Source organism: Sus scrofa, chromosome 1 (assembly GCF_054392235.1).
Source record: "Sus scrofa isolate SSC_HxYL_T2T_F1_AM1 chromosome 1, Sscrofa_HxYL_maternal_Yorkshire_Landrace_v2.0, whole genome shotgun sequence".
Classification (NCBI taxonomy): domain Eukaryota; kingdom Metazoa; phylum Chordata; class Mammalia; order Artiodactyla; family Suidae; genus Sus; species Sus scrofa.
Window position 1 is genome coordinate 27,670,174 of NC_139383.1, and position 17,893 is coordinate 27,688,066.

Consider the following 17,893-nt stretch of genomic DNA (forward strand, 5'->3'; position numbering starts at 1 on the left):
TTCCCAGCTCTTGGAGGGAAAGATTGCTAGAGATTTTATCTATTTTTTTTCCAGCATGGACTTGGTAACCATTTAGTACATTTCCGGTACTAGGTGGGGCAATATAAGTAGATAACAAGCAGAAGTATTCCTTGATGGAGCTGACAGTTGAACTGGAAGCACCTTAAGTAGTTACAAAGCAAAAATGAACAAGATATGATCGTGTATTATAAAATATAATTAAAGCAGCTGATATTTATTAAGCCACTTAATTGCTAGCACCACACTCGTTTAATCCTCGTCCCTAATCCTATAAGAGAACTGATGTCATCACCCCAGTTTTACTGGGAGAAAACTGAGGCACCGAGGGGATGGTTAGGTGTCTGAAATTACTCTCCCACACAGAGGATTTAGAGAGGATGTTTTCCTTGCTGTAGAGTCCCTGGGTCGCCTCTTGGATAAGTAGGTTTAAGGATGGCGAAAAAGTAAGAGAGTGGTCTGGGAGTGGAAAGATTGCTTTGGACTTTCTAAGCAGACTTGAGTTTGATTAAAAGGCAAAACCAGAACAAAGATTATTTTCTTAATTTGGAGGTGGGTGCTTTTTAGTGTCCTTTTATCATATATATATATATATATATATATATATTTTTTTTTTTTTTTCACGCAGCCTGAATTTTAGGCAGCCTAGAAATGGAGACTCTTAAAGAGAGCTTATTTCAGGAGAAAACAATAATCACATGATTGTGTGCTTTGGAGAAAACAGTCCAAAAAAGAACTAAAATGAGGTCAAGTGCTGAGAATTGCTCAGCCCTGCCGGTAGTGACTTGCCCTTTTTTCCCATTGGAGGGCTGATCAAAGTGTCTCATTTGCGTCCTTTCAGCTGGACTTGAAGAAGGGGTACCCCAAATTGTGGTCTGTGACAACAGGTGCAGGTCTCCCCTGTCTATCCTCACTGAAGGGTCTCGGGTACATGGCCAGGCTGGTCCCCGTGATAGATGCTTCCAAGCCCAAGTTTTTACAGTCCGAGTTGATGCAGCACGCAGCTCTGGGGTACCAGCCAGGCCTTCATTCATCCAGGGTCTCGCCAACATTGTTATGATGAAACACCTGGCTCCCCAAAGAAGGAAAAAGCCCTCTTGCTCTGAGCCCCTTTCTCCCAGCTGGGGAGCCAGCCCGTGTGAGAGCAAAATTCTGTTTCTCCTCCCATCCTGCTGCTTCTGCCGCTGAGAGGAAGAGGGAGCTGCCCGCGTCTGTGCCGCCTGGCCTCGCACTGTAACCCTCTGCTGGCCACTTCCCAGGACCTGCATCCCGGCTGGCTGGCTGCTGTGGCTGCAGCGCGGAGATGGAGCCGCTCCCAGCACTCCTTGATTAGGAATGTCAGGGTTGTCAGGGCGACGGGTAACGGCAGCAGCACATCCTATTTCCCCCTTGTGCTGAATATTTTACCGAGCGGTGTTGGGAAGAAGATTGGAAAAAGGTGGCCGGAGCAGGAGGGAGAAGCTGGGATCTGAGCAGGTTAGGCAGAGGAGGGACGCATCTGACACTGCATGCCTTTCCTAGGGCTTTTCTGGAAGGAGTGGGCGGGAGTGTGAGAGTGTGTGCGTGTATGTGTGTGTGCGTGAAAGAGAGCTTGAGCCGCACATGTGCCTGTGGGGAGTAAGTGGGAGGGGGCTGGCCGGGGAGGGGGTGCTGCTAGGTGAGGGGAACTGTAGGGCCTCAGTTGCCAAGAGGCTGGTAGTATCTGTCAGCTGTTTGCACACTGTTTACCCATAGGGGATCTATTACAAGTGCTCAAATGAACCGGCAGCTTAGAAACTAGCAGCTTCCTGGGAGCTGCAATTACATAAGCATATACTTTTGATATAATCATAATTAAAAAACAAGTAGCAGCAGTATGCCTGGATCAGCCACAGCTCTCCGACAAGAGAGACTGAAGAAGACCAATGTGAGGCCGGTCCCCCTGGGTTTATTCACCATTAATGAGGAAGATGAACAGCAAAAGAATGGAAATTCCAGAAGACCGAAAGGTATGCATTAGCCCTACCCTTTGGTCAGAGCCGGATCCAGCGCCAGCCCCCGTTTCCCACGCTGCCAATAGTGCATTTTACCTACGCCCCTCGGGTGCACACTGTGGAATGCTTGTGACCTCCTAGGGCCTTTTGCTGGTGCTATTTACACACCCTGTAGGGGATGTGTATGCATGAAATGGGGAACGGATTTTGCAGATTTGGTAGGTTTCAGATCAGCTGCCTTTTTGACCCAAGCTGCTCTTGGCCTAGAGAGCTTGAATTTTCACAAGTTCTCTTAAGTGGTTACCAATGACTGTCCTCAGAGGAGGAGGGAATATGCGTTATCAAGGCTTAAAGGAATAACCTCGCCCCCCCCCCCCCCCCCCCCCGCATCTTCCATAGGTGCAGTGTGTGATCTTTGTTCCCTGGGGCGAACTTCTCCTTGAAAGGGATGAGTTGGATAAAGTGACCCGAGGGTGCAGCCTTTCCAGGGGCAAAGAGTCAGAATACGCCTTCCTTTTCTATTCTGAAATGCTGAGAAAGGAGGAAGAGAAACACTTGACTATAGGAGGACTGTAGGGGGCAAAGCTCGGGAGTCGGGAGGGGATGTTAAATCTTCTGATGACAACTCCACTGCATCTGAATAGAGGTTGAAATGCACCAGGTACAGAAAGGATGAAATGGAGCACAGCTTGCCTGGCTCTTCCGGCCGCCCCCCACCATGCACAGCATCATCTCGTGGCCCCACTCTCAGGGCTGCTATTATCAGTCAGACAGCAGCATTAAGCCTTTCTGAAGAAGGGCATAGGCTTGCATTTTAAGTTTTGCAGTATCCTAACTCTTGCAGTCCCTCTTCCCAAATACGTATGAGCTGTTCTTAAGCTGTTAGGTCATCAGTTTTGTCATTTCCAACTTGCTGATGACATTTTAGATTGCATTCGAATTCTTTTGTCACGGAGACATCCATTTCCTCAGTGTGGCACAGAGCAGTAGCATGGCAAAGTAGCGAGCAAATATTTGAGCAGTGGTAGAATAAGTGTTTAAATAGAATCTGGTGTCTGAAGGCTACTGGCTCTCTTTCTCCTGGTTCTGGAATGAGTCTGTTTGCTTTTGTTAAATATAATTGAAACTATTTTAAATCCAAAAGTTGATTTTTTAAATTTCATTTGTAAAAGATCGTATCCAGGGAAGTTCCAAGAAGTAGTCTTATTACTGTACCTCATTTTTATTTTACTATCAGATCTCACTTCTGAGGACCAACTGACCTCAAAAGTCTGATGATACTGTGACTGGAAGGTGACTTAGGTGATTCTCTTTGTCAGTGCATTAGATATTGAACCAGGATGTTCTCTTGATGAAAACTCAATACTTTAAATTGTTAGTAGCAAATAATCGGGACTCCTAGGAGTTGGTAACTTTTAACATGTATTTTAAAAATTGTGGCCAATGTTTTGGAAATGTTCTTGAGTTGTGGCACTTTTTCCCTTGGGTGTCCCCAAACAGTCGCTTAGGATAGCCATCCAGTTGTCCTTAGTAATTTTCTTGAATTCCTCCTTCTGTCTTTCTCCTGTTCTGTTTTGTTTTCAGTTGCCTCAAGTATTTTATTTGAAAGGAAAAGGGGTGGGGAAGTAGATGCTTCTAAAAATCTGTTTTTGGCAGTTTATGCAGCTCTTTGGATAATAGAGACTTAGATTCCAGAGTTTCCGATCCCCTACTATTGTTTTTCTACCTTTTTCCACCCCAAGCATTGGGGCGGGGTAGGGGGAGAAAGAGTAGAGGGAAAAAAATCCTGTGCTGATAAGGATGTCCAGACTTTCTTTATATCCCCAAATATATCTAATTTATGTACACATTCAGTAAAATAAGCAGATAAACCACATTGGGATATGACTGTTGGCTTTGATTCTGAATTTCTCATCAGGCCTGTAGGAGCAACAGGAATGTTCACGTTCGAGTCTAGCTTTGTCCATCAGTAGGGCAGTGATGGAAATATCCTGTGTTTGCACTGTCCAGTAGGATAATCATTATCCACATGTGGCTAGGTGCACTTGATATATGACTATTACAACTGGCAAACTGATCTTTTAAAATTATTTTTAGTTAAATTTAAATGTAGTCACATGTGGCTACTGGCTTATTTATTGGACAACCAAGTAGTCCATAGAGCTGTGACTTTATGAATTTGTGTCCTCTCTGCTTTATCCATCCTTTATTGCTTTCTCGTATGAGATATGGTCAGGTCCTGAAATAATGTGGGTATTAAGAAAGATGTCATGGAGCAGACAGCCTGTTCTCTGCAAGGGAGCGCGTTAACCTGGCCTTACAGACAATTTCATTTTTCCTTTTCCACTTAAATGTTATTGCCTGCTCTGTGCATTATTCTTCTTACCGGTCACTTGTTGCCTGTACCATCTTTTGCAACTTGTAATGAACTCCTGTTTTCTAAATTATTTCCAAAGCATCACAGCAGGATGACATACAGGTTGTCTTTTGTGTCTACTAAGATAAGCAATCAAAAACTTTTTCTTCTACTTACTCCATGGTCTAATCAGCCGACTGTGTCCCAACCTGGCTTTCGTAAAGAAGCTTGCCATCTAAATTGAATGAGCTAAAAGCTTCTATCCGGGCTTACTCTGGATTAATGACAGTAGCATCATTCCAGGTGCTCTTCTGTTAGGTAACCATCATAATGAACTCAGTGGGAATGGACATGTCAGTTACCATCTGGACTCCCAGTGGTGGCTTCACAATTACCCGATGGAGTCAGACAGTAGTTTGGTTAGCTGATAGACTACATTTGGTTATTGCGTAGACTACAACTTTTTTTTTTTTTTTTTTTTTTGCCTTTTTGCCATTTCTTGGGCCGCTCCCACAGCATATGGAGGTTCCTAGGCTAGGGGTCTAATTGGAGCTGTAGCCTCCAGCCTACACCAGAGCCACAGCAATGCAGGATCCGAGCCGTGTCTGTGACCTACACCACAGCTCATGGCAACGCCAGATCCTTAACCCACTGAGCGAAGTCAGGGATCAAACCCGCAACCTCATGGTTCCTAGTTGGATTCCTTAACCACTGTGCCACGCCGGAAACTCCCTATCAACTCTTTTTTTAAGGAGTTCTTTCTCATGTTAGTCAATAGCAATGTGAATGTTTTACATACCTGTTTTTTTTTTGTTTTGTTTTGTTTTTTAATGGCTGCCCCCATGCATATGGAAGTTCTCAGGCCAGTGAGTGAATCTGCATACCTGGCTCTTGTTGATGTGTATAACACTTAGATAGTAATTGGGAGTGAGCTGGGCTTATGCTGTTCCTCTTATACCTTAGAACCCAAGCCTCAGTATAATGCTGACTGTAGGACTTGCTTGGGAGAGACTGTTGAGGTATTGTAGTGACTGTATGCCCTTGAATAGGTGTCAAGGCCAACCCGAATTTTGCTGAGCACAGTGTGATTATGAACTATGACATTTTCTCCCTAAACCCGTATGTTAAATGCTCCCTCTGTGCAGGTTACTCTGCTGGGCATTGTGGAAATGATGCCAAGATAACTGACAGGGTCCCTGCTCTCAGAAGAGTTTAACCATCTAGGGGAGGAAGACAGGTGTCTACAAATAATGTAAGCGTGTAAACTGAAATCAGAGGAAGGGCTGATAGTGTGAGGAGATTATCTAGGCTTGTGCCCACACCCTTCTCTAGACTGTAAGCTACTTAAGGGCCAGGATTGTTACTCTTCATGGGTACTTTACAAAGTGCAGGGACAGCTATTGAATGCAGGTTAAACCTCACATTCACAAATACTTTTCCCTAGCTTTTAAAGGTCTTACCGATGTAGGAGTTCTCAGAAATGTCGACATTAGAGTTGTCCTTCCAACGCAACTACTGTTTTTATTTTTATTTATTTATTTTTTTTGTCTTTTTGCCGTTTCTAGGGCCACTCCCGCTACATATGGAGGTTCCCAGGCTAGGGGTCTGATTGGAGCTGCAGCCGCCGGCCTTCGCCAGAGCCACAGCAACGCGGGATCCGAGCGTGGTCTGCAACCTACAACATAGCTCACAGCAACGCTGGATCCTTAACCCACTGAGTGAGGCCAGGGATCGAACCCGGAACCTCATGGTTCCTAGTGGGATTCGTTAACCACTGAGCCACCACAAGAACTCCCCAAGGTAACTACTCTGAAAGAGACAGGACTACCTTTGGATGTATCTGACCTAATCTGATCTGACCTGATCTAATCAGATTATTGGCTACTGCTTGCCTTTATCTAAGAGTGTATCAGGGATTCTGCTGTTTTGTTGTTTTCCATCATACTAGTCATCATTTTGTTTGAGGAAAAAAAAATGAAGGTATATGTTTACAAGGTTTTATCAGTTGACCACTGTGTTAATACCACAGTCAGTGCCTTCTGCCCCTTTTCTTAGCTAATTGTAGGTTCGATTGTCAAGATATAAGAATTTCTCCTTGAAACCAGGACACAATATTTCTGAGTGGTTCTCCCTCCCCTCCCCCCGTTTTGTTAAAATGTGTATTTATGGAGCCCAAGGTGACTTCTTTTTTCTGGCTTGTCCACTCTAAAGGTAGAATTTCTGCCAGTTCAGTTTTCCAGATGAAATCCGATCTACCGTTTAGCATGTATATCCCTACTGGAGAGGAAGTGCTCTAGCAACCGTGATGTCCTCTCCGCGTCATGCGGCTTTTTCTTCTCAAGGAGGAGCGTTAAGAAGCACGAATGCCGCTTTGGAATCATTCTCACACATTTCCTCCTTTTCCTCTTTTGTTCTGCAAGACTTGAGCCCTCGTCTATTCCCAGTGTCCTTATTTGTGACATTTCAAGACCAAGCACAAGGTTTCAGCTATGGAATTTGATAGCTAGTGAGGCAAAAGTAGAGTTTGGAAGAACAATAAGATCTCTGAGGAGAAAGTCCTAAAGTCAAATTGATTGGCATAAATTGTATTTGTTAAAGTAACTTTAAACATAATGTTTTATTCAAGGCATTTATATTTTTAAAAGAGGATATTGGGAGTTCCCATTGTGGTTCAGCAGTAATGAACCTGATTAGTATCCATGAGCACGTGATTTTGATCCCTAGCGTTGCTCAGTGGGTTGAGGATCTGGTGTTGCCTGCGGTGTAGGTCACAGCTTCGGCTCAGATCCTACGTTACTGTGGCAGCTGGCAGCTCCAACTCCAATTTGACCCCTAGCCTGGAAACCTCCATATGCTGTGGATGTGGTCCTTAAAAAGATAAACAAATCTCCAAAATCATTTAAAAAAAAAAGGATATGAGGAACAAGGATCACAACATCTAATGTGTGGCTTTGCACTCATTGCATTCTCCATAAATGTCTGAATGTATGTGTCTTTCAGGCATTCTGTGTCACAATGTGGAAATGAGCATACCATACGTACCACCGTGTACACAGGAACGTGGTTTAACCTATACCTAATAACCACATTTTTGGTACAGTGAGGTACTATATGTAATAGAATTGGTTTGCTATATAAAATTAAACGGCTTAAAAATTGAATGCCTGTTTCAAGAGCTGTGATTGAAGGGGCTGACATTGAGCTAATTGCTGCAACCCTAGGAACCCAAACTAAGTATTTGGTGAGGATGTCCCAGCTGATAAATCTTAGACCTTGTTTATTAGAAGGTTGACTTGAGGATCCACTTCCACCAACATCAGCCTGTCTCAGGGAGCAACTTTAATTTTGTTGCTACCAGAGATTTTCCAGGTGACTTGCAGGCACCTGGACCATATTTTTAGCAGAAACGAATACCCTCGCAGCAGCAAAGATAATTTTGAGAGAGTCCATCTGAATTCTTCAGTTTTGTAGGCATCTGGAAAGAGCCCTGTTTATGTCAGATCCCTTGTGTATTAGGTTTATGTTCTAGATTTGACACCTTCAAAAGGCAAATAATACTGCCTTATACCTCAGATCCAGATGCAAAGGCCCAAAGTGAACCACAGGTGGATGTAAGACTTTGTGTTTGAAATGGTTCCCAGAGCACCACAGAATACTTCTGCTGACTGTATCCCCAGCATTGATTTGTTTGTGAAAGAATTCTAATAGATTCCAGATTCCAAAGGCTTTGCTATCCGAGGGACAATGTAGGATGTGAAATGAGAATGGAGCTTAGGAGTACAGACCAAGGAAAATTATTTTCACAGTTTTGATCGAGTGTGAAAGTAGGCAAGTTAGTGTTATTAACCTCATTATTTCGAAGCCTCAGGTTCTCAGCTGTAAAGTGAAATTAATAAAATGATACTGACAGGTGGTGGCGAGGATTAGAGATGACATCAGTATTTAGCACGCTCTCTGGGGAATAATGGGGGCTCATTAAAGGACAGTTTTAAAAATGGTCATTTGTAATCAAATGCCCCACATTTTCTCTGAACGTCTACCAACATGTTCTCCTGGGGGAGCAGCCTAGTGGCAGGACCACCATGCATGTCTCTTCAGACCCCGCATCAGTCTCTCTCTGTCAGAAGGAGATTTTCTCTAGTCTGATCTCCTACCTGTTACCTTAACCTGATTGTGGAAAATTTCCAGGAGGGCTTCCCCTTCTCTGAGTCCCTTCCCCCCAATAGGAACATCTGACTGGATCCTCATCCTTTGTTTATTCACGTGGGTCAGATGCACTTCAGGTAGATGACTCATCGTGATACCCTGTAATTCTGTCATGTTAAGTGAAGGAAATAAATTACCATTATGTCAGATCGCCTCACTCACGTATTATTTCAGATACAATGAAGGGAGTGTACCTTTTCTTTTTCAGGATTATGGAAAGCCTCTGTTCTGTCTTATCCAGGGAACAGTAGCAGCACTCCTCTACCATTTTGGAAACCAATCAAAAGGAAATTTTTTTCCTTAAAATTTGCAATTTTATTTTTTTTCTTTCTGGGGTGTGTGTGTATGTGTGTTGCTTGATGGAAATGTCCTAGATTTGTGGGCAGGCAGGTTTCTAGCAGTGATTTAGGTTATGGGTGCTCACATTGGGGGCTGCCAACTTTACACGGGCCTTTTTTCTTTTCCTTGTGCTAAATTTCAGCACCAGGACTTGTTCTAAGCTTCTTTTATTTCAGTACTTGTATTTCTCGGTAGTCTTGTTTCTTCCTCTGGTCAATGGGCAGTAAGTGTGGTGAACATTCGGTCCAAGCCTGGTGTTGGATGCTGGGATGCTGATGTCAGTGCATTTGCTGGTGGATCTTTGTATCCTGAGACCAAGCCCTTTCCCCTACCTGGCGTTGCTTCAGCTTCTCCTCCTGCCTCCACTTCACCAAATGTGGTCATTCCTGCTTGTCTTTCAGTTTAAATGTCACTAAGAGGGCCCATGTTGCAGGCTCTCACAGGGTCTAGTACTTGTCCTTTCTTGCTCCAGCCCTTTTAGATTGTTTGTTTAATAGTTTTTACTACTGGTCTCCCCAGTGATATCACACGCTGAGCAGACAGCAAGTGTGACTGGTTCATTCCCATGGGTCCCTAGCACTTAATACAAGGTTGAGTTTATAGTTGAGGGGCCCTAAATACTTATTATATGACTGATTAGAGATTGACACACTGGCATCACTAGCCAGAGAAAATGAGTGAGACTCTCTAGGCCTTGGAACATTCCAGGGTCCAGGATTTGGCTTTGAATCTGGCAGAAGCCTAGAGTTAACCGATGGGTCATCATCGCGCCTGGTGATAGGACAGCGACTTTGTGTTAGACATTGGTCCACTAGCCTTCATGCAGAGATGACTTGTTAGTTTCCTACTAGGATACCTAACAATCACAACGGAGCGAGCCTGCAGATATTAGTGACGTACTTGGACCAAATTCCAGTACTAACCATTCCGGAAGCACCTTCTACCATCTCTTTCCTTGAACTGCCAAAAGCTCACTGTAAAATAAATTAGTTTGTGGTATATGCTCATTATTGCCATATTCGAAGTATTCAAAGCACTTACCTTATTTTGGAACAATCAAAATTCACTACCATGACTAAAAGCATAAATTGCAAGCAGGAGGGGAATGACTGCAGGAAACAAATCTTCACTGACGTAAACCCTCCCCCAGCTCTTTGACAGGTGGTGGTGCCTACTGCTCCTTCCTGCTCCTTGTGGATCAGGAAACACCTCGGAGCCTGAGCCGCTGTTACCTTAGCAGTCGGTCCCACGTGTTCCCCGTCACGTGCCCCGCTAGCCCCCACCCCTTTCACTGCATCTCATTAAGCCACCCTCGGAAATTTCCTTTTATGCCTGTCTTTATAAAACCACCTCTGCATCAGCCTTTTTTTCCCAAGACCCAGAAAAACAGGTTCTTTGTGGGTAGGTGGTTCCTGGTGCCGACCTTTCAGTTGGCAACATGTAAAGATGCAAAGTAGCAACTGAAATGTTTGCATTCCAAACCTCAGCACTCTGAGTTTTTACCCTGGACTTGCTTTGGGATCACTTTTTGTCTTTTTGCCATTTCTTGGGCTGTTCCCGAGGCATATGGAGGTTCCCAGGCTAGGGGTCGAATAGGAGCTGTAGCCGCTGGCCTACGCCAGAGCTGCAGCAACTCGGGATCCAAGCCTCGTCTTTGACCCACACCACACCTCACAGCAACGCCAGATCCTTAACCCACTGAGCAAGGCCAGGGATCAAACCTGAAACCTCATTGTTCCTAGTCGGATTCATTAACCACTGAACCACAAGGGGAGCTCCACTTTTTTTTTTTTTTTTTTTAAGAGTTTATTACCACTGATTCTTCGACAGTACAGTAAATCCTTTTCCTATTTCTTGCACGGTGATGTTCGTTATCTTTAGCTTCCCCTTACCCAGCTAATAGCCTAGAATCCTGTGAGGTTAGCACTAGCAGGAGTTATGAATGGAACTGTAAACTGGCCCCGTGGGCCAGTGCTTCCAATGAGTTGACTTTGTAGCATTCTCTCACAGTCCAAGTGACTTCAAAATCATCTTTACTCCACTGCCACAAGTTGTGCTGGCATGGACTCTGATGCTCTGTGGCTTTCACTCCAGCTCTGTTTAGCTAGCTAGCCAGCCAGCAGTGCAAGTCTATGCTCAGACTTGTTACCACTCCACCTACGAGGCTCATGAACTCGGAAATTCCCCTAGGCACCCACAGACTTCGGATTCAGCAACTACTGGTTTTGTGCCTAGCCCACGCTAGACAGTGTGCTAGGTCTTCCAGATAGGTGAGCTCATCCTCCTGCCTGACAAACAGCCTCACACCTTCCCAACCCATCCGCTTCTGCATGGCCCCTAGGCTCCCGAATGCTCTGGGTTCTTAGGGTGATCGGTACCCTTCCAGCTCACCTGCCCTCTTTTCATACCTGGAGCTCATGAGTAACCATTTCAGCGATGCACTGGCGATGATGCCTGGCCCTTCTCTGCAGGCTCTGAGTATCCCCACACGGCCTCTTCTTTCTACTCTGGGGCTACTGGGTGCTAGGTGAGGGTGCCTGGATCTGTCCCACCTACCTTCCTGTTACCTCCCCATCAGATGAGTCCTTACTGCTGCCAGATGGTCGTCTTAGTCAAATCACCTCGCAGCTGGTATCGTATCCACCCTGCGTCTCCTCCACTCCACCTCCCTTAACATCTAACATTTTCTGCCCCTTTGCTGTGATTATTGAGGATGTATTTATATTAGCTTCTAAATCATAACTGGCTCTTGAATAAAGGGAGAAAATAAGGAGAAAGGCATGTAGCTTGTGTTAATTAGAAACCTCTGGCAGCGGAAAAGAGATGAGGAACGTCTGTTGTCATTTGATGTGAGTTTGACGAAGGAAGAAGGTAAGATTTAAAAGGACTCTTGGCCACCAACATTGGATTTAACAAAATCCTGAGGCTCAGGGGATGATTTCAGCTATGTGGCCAACTCCGTGATTTTCGATGAGGCATTATAAGTGAGAAAAGCAAATCGGATGTTCCAGGCCCCATCTGAGGATTTCTAGGCCATTTCTTGTGGATCGTTACAACTATAGATGCTGCATGAGCAAATTAATACAGTCACTGATCTATGCCTTACTCCTGTGAGAGAAGAAGGTTAATGAATGAGGCCCTACTAATGCAGGTAATGTGTAAAAAAGCAAAGCTTTAATTCAGGGCTTTTAGCGTTTCTTGACTTCCTTTCTTTTGGCAGTACTGTCATAACCATTGCAGGGGAAGTCTACCTAGTCATCCCCAGAGTCTTAAACTTTATTTTTTCCCCAAGATTATTGACTCTAGGTAATAGGAAATTTCTTAGCTGAATACATAGCTATTTCAGTTTTCCTTTAGACTTGACTGAGATGTTTTCATATGAAAGTTAACAATAGGAAGATAATGGAGGAGTTTCCATCATGGTACAGCGGAAACGAATCCATCTAGGAACCATGAGGTTGCAGGTTCGATCCCTGGCCTCGCTCATTGGATTAAGGATCTGGCATTGCTGAGAGCTGTGGTATAGGTCACAGACACGGCTTGGACCCTGAATTGCTGTGGTTTTGGTGTAGGCTGGCAGCTATAGCTCCTATTCGACCCCAGCCTGGGAACTTCCATGTGCCACAGGTGTGGCCCTAAAAAGAAAAAAAAAAAAGGGGAGATAGTGGAGTTCCCTCTGTGGCACAGTGAATTAAGAATCTGACTGCTGTGGCTGGAGTCACTGTGGAGGTGTAGGTCTGATCCCAGCCCGGCACAGTGGGTTAAAGGATCCAGCGTTATTGCAGTTGTGGCATCGGTTGTAGCTATGGCTTGGATTCAATCCCTGGCCTAGGAATTTCCATATGCAATGGGTACAGCCATAATAAAAAGAAAAATAACAAAACTATTTTGGGTTATGATTGATAGTTCATTCTAAGTGAGCCTGTGGCATTTAAGAATTACTGGTTTCCACCCATGTGGCCTTGAGATGTAAGAGTTCACTCTTCTAGGATGTCGATTGAAGAAAGCGGGCCTTCCTGTATGAAGCCATAGCAAGGATACTGGATCAACACATAGCTTAGGATCGTTAGGCTGGTAGACTATGTTGGTGCCAAAATTCCAAATGCCTGATCCTGTAATCAGTTAAAAGATTGAGGAAAATTGATTTCCTGATGCCAATGAAGACATCCTTCTTAGAATCACAGTGATGCTTCAGATTTCCAATGATGTGACAGGTCTTTGACAAGGGTGTTCCCTGCTGAAAACCAAATATCCTGAGTGGTAAAATGAGTTAAGTCAGGTTTTAATGTTCTAGAAGGATCTCTGAGATTTAAAATTGGGGGTTGTGGAGTTCGCATTGTGGTTCAGTGGGTTAAGAATCCAACTCATATCTATGAGGATGCGGGTTTGATCCCCAGCCTCGCTCAGTGGGTTGGGGGATCTGGTGTTGCCGTGAGCTGTGGTGTGGGTAGCAGACGTGGGTCAGATCCCACGTTGCTGCTGTGGCACAGGTTCAATCCCCAGCCTGGGAATTTCCGCATGTCATAGGCATGGACCAAAAAAACCCAAAACATGCAAAAACCGTGTGGCTGTGTAAAATGTAATTAAAGATAATTAAGCTGTTATAAAATTTAAAAAGTAGTTTTATCAGCGTAGGTCTATCTACAGTATATAAGTGTCAACATTTCCCCATATTCCTTACTTAGACTGGATTTAGTAAGACACTTTGAATTTTGCCCATTTAATAGGTATGAAATGGCATTTGGTTTTAATTAGCAAAATCAGATCTTGGCTAATGTTTGTTTTGTTTTTTGCTTTTCAATAATGGGAATACTGGCATTGTTGAGGTGTCCCCCCCCCCCCCCTCTGAGGGGCAGCGAAACCACTGCATCGGTAATCTGGCTTAAAGGGCATTGTTCTTGGCTGGTGTGCTGAGTCACCGGGAGAGGAAACAGATGGTGCCACCACCCTGCAGAACTGGAGGGAGGCAGTTACCACCTACATTGACAGAGTGGCTGGACGTTAGAGCTGGGTTTCCGATTTCCCCTTTTCCAACAGCGTATCTAGTTTGTAGGCCTGGTCCCTTTGGTTTTCTCTTCTTATTCCTTCTTTCTTTAGGTCATTTAGCATCACTACTATTAGGTTACCAGAGAAAAAAGCAAAGTATGTAAAAGTTAAGCTAGGTTTCTTGATAAAACTACTTATACTAAGCTCTCTTTGAGGATGAAGAATAGAACTGGAGGGGACGGTAGAGGCAGTGTTTGGGGAGAATTTCTGGGGAGAGCCTGTGCTGAAAACATTGCTTAAAATCAGATTTGGTAATTACAGCTTTCCATTATTCATGTAATCCTTGGGTCTGATTAGCATTTGTAAAGTATAAACTCTACAAATGCAGGGTATTAACATGAATAATTAACAGGTAGGGAGTTAGCTGTACGTGACTGTGGGTTTTCCTTTATTATTATGGAGGCTATTTTAGTAACAAGAAGCAGTTTAGGCTTGTAGACTGCTAGTCTGGAGGCTTTACTGATTCTCTCAGCTCAGCCACAGGTCATGATATATTGTATGATTGACTTGTTTTCCTGGAAAAAGAAAGTTACTTTGCTGGGGTAAAAACAATATTCTGTGCTTTCTGTATCAATTATAAGGGTGCAGTCTGAATTTCTGGGAAGAATAATCATATCAACCTAAATGTAATATTATAATTAGAAATTGCTTTGATTATCGCTCTAACTCATTGATTCAGGACCTCTAGACCCCACAATGTATCCCTTTTATAAAATCTTGAGTATTTCCCAGGAGATGTCTGATGAGCTCGCAAACAAGGCTGAGCACTGCTCTACCACTTCCCACTGCACAGTCCTGCTTTCCAAGCTGGCGTTCTCCAGGTCTCTGCTATGAACGTGATATTAATGGGTGTTTCAACAAAAGAGCATTTTAGGAAATAGGTCTTTTCTACAGGACTTGTGAGGGCATTTAATATGCTATTAATCACCAAGAAAAGAATTTAGTAGACTTATTTGACCAAGGAATAATTTTGTGTGGGGTGTATTGTGTCTTCTGCACGTGTGCAAAGGATCATTTAGGAAATTTCTTCATTCACTACCACATGGCGCCAAAGCTGTGAGCTGGTCCATTGCAAATGGATGTTAAGTTCTTTTTTTTTTTTTTTAATGGTTTCTGGTAGATTCGTTGACAAGTCCTGGTGTATCTGAATCTGTCTAACTTGGACTCCCACTATGTAACAGAAGTCTATAAACCTAACTTAGCTGCTGGTGAAAAATGCACAGAAAAGGCATCTTGGTCTTTTTTTGTTCTTGCTGTGGAAGCCAGAGGCAGATACTATTTCAGTGTATGCCAGGCTGTGGTTCATGAAGCCATGGCCACCCCTGGTCCTCTGAATTCATGGGAGGGGGTCTGTCTTTACCCTGCATCCTCACTGGGATGTTCCAACAGGTAAAGAAGGGAAGTCTTGTGACGAGAACTTAACTGTTTTCACTTGAACCTTATCTGAGACCCGCATGCGAGCAAGTCATGTTGGAGCGTTTATTTTCTGTATCCTGAAAGGATAAGTACGTGAACATTGTCATACTATGGTTTGATCATTCTATTCCTTTTTTGGTATGTATAGTAAAATACATTTGGACAGAGAATTTGGATAGATAATGGGTTACATACACGATGTATAAGATTAAAGAGAAAGGAATCAAAAGGAAGATCTGAATTTTTCTGTTGCTCACTTTAGGTATTTGGTTAGTGGTAGAAATGAGAACCACACACAGGAATGGAGCGATGACCTTGGGAGAGGACCTGAGGGGCCCTTTTCCATGTGTCCTTGTTTAATTCTCACATGTTCTCTTAAGGGAGGTCCTTAACTCCATTTTACACAGTAGAATATTGAAGCTCCATGGTGAAATAACTAGGCAGAAAGAGCACAGCTAGGGTGTGGTGGGCCAGCCTTCAGACCTCTTTGTCAGACTCTGAGCCACCTGCTTGTTCTGCTTGCTGTGATAGAATGGAAACCAGAGTGGAAGAGGGCTCTCCTAGTTAACATCCATCCTGCAGAGTTTACAGTGAGGAACTAAGAGGGCTTAATTTCCCAAAGCCTCACAGTGACAGGTCACTGTGCTGCTCCTCTGGCACTACATTGGTATGACTTAAAATGAGAAGTCAGACATGGTAAAACTATTTCAACATGCAAAAGAATAAGGGAAAAGTTTTAGCTTATCAGTCCTGCTTTGGAAATAATATTTTACATAATAGAAAAGTAGCGTGTGATTATTTTTAGCAAGTTTGTAAAACCTAAGTTTATATTTTCAAAAGAGACCAAAAATCACAATTATATTATTCTGAGAAAAATCACTGACTTTGGGATGTGTGTTCTTCCAGTCTCTCTTTTCTGTCCATATTCCCAGTGGTTTAGAAAGTAGGTGTTCCACTTGAAAAATCTACTGTGGTTATGCTATTTAAGATTTTCCCACAAATATTCTGAAACTTATGTTACCTGATGGTGCTAGAAGATGTATTCTGGTTTGTAAAAGATGAACTGCTACTCTTTTAAAAAAAAATTGAGGAAAATGTTGAAGATTGGAGTATGTGAATGCTAGTGGATGACAGTAGATTTTGGAATACCTGCTTTTTGAGAAACTGTTAAGCAGAAGTTTCTTTCTTGCCATTCAGGTCCCCCTGGGAGCCAGGTAGAAGCATTTAGTGGTATAACCACCGGCACAGCACTTGGCTACTTTATTATCGCTATTCTTAAAAGGAGGTAGCCCGCTCTCACTTTACTGTAAAACTATAAAACCCGGAAATAATTTAATTTATTTAGAATTAGTTCTAAAGTGATTCAAGATCACTGAAAAGACGTTTTACAAAACTTGACACAGCTCTAGCAACGGCTAGACAGAGCTTCTTTAAGAATGCATTTGGGAGTTCCTGTCGTGGCTCAGTAGTAAGGAACCCAACTGCTCAGTGGGTTAAGGATCCGGCATTGCCATGAGCTGGGGTGTAGGTTGCAGACGTGGCTTGGATCCCATGTTGCTGTGGCTGTGGCATAGGCCGGAAGCTACAGCTCTGATTGGAACCCTAGTGTGCGGACTTCCATATGCTGTGGGTGCAGTCCTAAAAAGACCAAAAAAAAAAAAAAAAGGAAAAGAAAAAAGAAATGCACTTAAATGATAGGATTAACTGAAAAATCAGGTATTAATAGTATGTTCCATAAAGAAGGAGTTGAGAAGAAAAATTCCATTTGAAGAAAGAACATGGAAATTGTGAGCAAGCAACAGTTTTCTTGACCTGATATGCCAGTGAAACCTATGGAACTTTGGAACTTATGGAACTTTGGAACTTCTTTCAGAATAATAGCCTAATAATAGTTGCCAATATTTATTGAGGACTTGCTATGTGCCAAAGGCTTTATATAATTTTAATCTTAACAATCCTATGATGGATAGGGATAAATATTAAAATTCTCTTTGCAGATGACTAACTTGAGCCTCCAAAAGCTTAAATAACATGCTCGGGATCACGCAGCTAGGAAGTGCTAGAGTCTGAATAAGAATAGAATCTAAGTCCATCCCAAGTTCACACTCTTAAACATTTTACTCTTGGTATTTTGTAGCATTGGTTCTATTTTATAGGCATCTGAGGTTTTTTCCCTTCCCTCTGGATCTTTTTTTTTGCTTTTTGAGGCCGAACCCTCAGCATATGGAGGTTCTCAGGCTAGGGGTCTAACGGGAGCTACAGCTGCCTGCCTACACCACAGGCACAGCAATGCCAGATCTGAACCAAGTCTTCAACCTACACCACAGCTCATGGCAATGCCGGATCCTTAACCTGCTAAGCAAGGCCAGGGATCAAACCCAGAGCCTCATGGTTTCTAGTTGGATTCGTTTCCTCTGCGGCATAACGGAAACTCCTGGATCCTTTTTATTATGTGTCTTTCAGCTGCATCTCATGTACTGTTTTGTAAGTTCTTGACGAGATCCTGATGAGAGCTCTTTAGGTGGGACACTGGCTGATG

The 17,893-nt window shown here is 43.4% G+C and overlaps 1 protein-coding gene and 1 long non-coding RNA gene across 45 annotated transcripts in view; one reads left to right on the forward strand and one right to left on the reverse strand.

The window, feature by feature from the left end:
* MAP7 (microtubule associated protein 7) overlaps positions 1–17,893 on the forward strand; it is a 176,851-nt gene that overhangs the window by 25,284 nt on the left and 133,674 nt on the right. For 8 of the 44 annotated variants that reach the window (XM_084955086.1, XM_084955103.1, XM_084955110.1 and 5 more), the window contains exons 1-2: positions 1,265–1,494; positions 1,753–2,006. The exons of 16 other annotated variants lie outside the window; for them this stretch is intronic. In XM_084955086.1, the coding sequence (XP_084811212.1) occupies positions 1,874–2,006 (133 nt within the window). In that variant the 5' untranslated portion in view covers positions 1,265–1,494; positions 1,753–1,873. Of the gene's footprint in view, positions 1–1,264; positions 1,495–1,664; positions 2,007–17,893 lie in introns of those variants that run through there. 20 more of the 44 variants (XM_084955095.1, XM_084955117.1, XM_084955134.1 and 17 more) reach the window with 4 other exon arrangements.
* On the reverse strand, positions 6,977–17,033 carry LOC146405990 (uncharacterized). Its single transcript, XR_014803171.1, has 2 exons — positions 12,505–17,033; positions 6,977–10,416 (listed from the first exon to the last, which is right to left on the reverse strand). It is a non-coding gene; the product is annotated as an uncharacterized LOC146405990 (long non-coding RNA).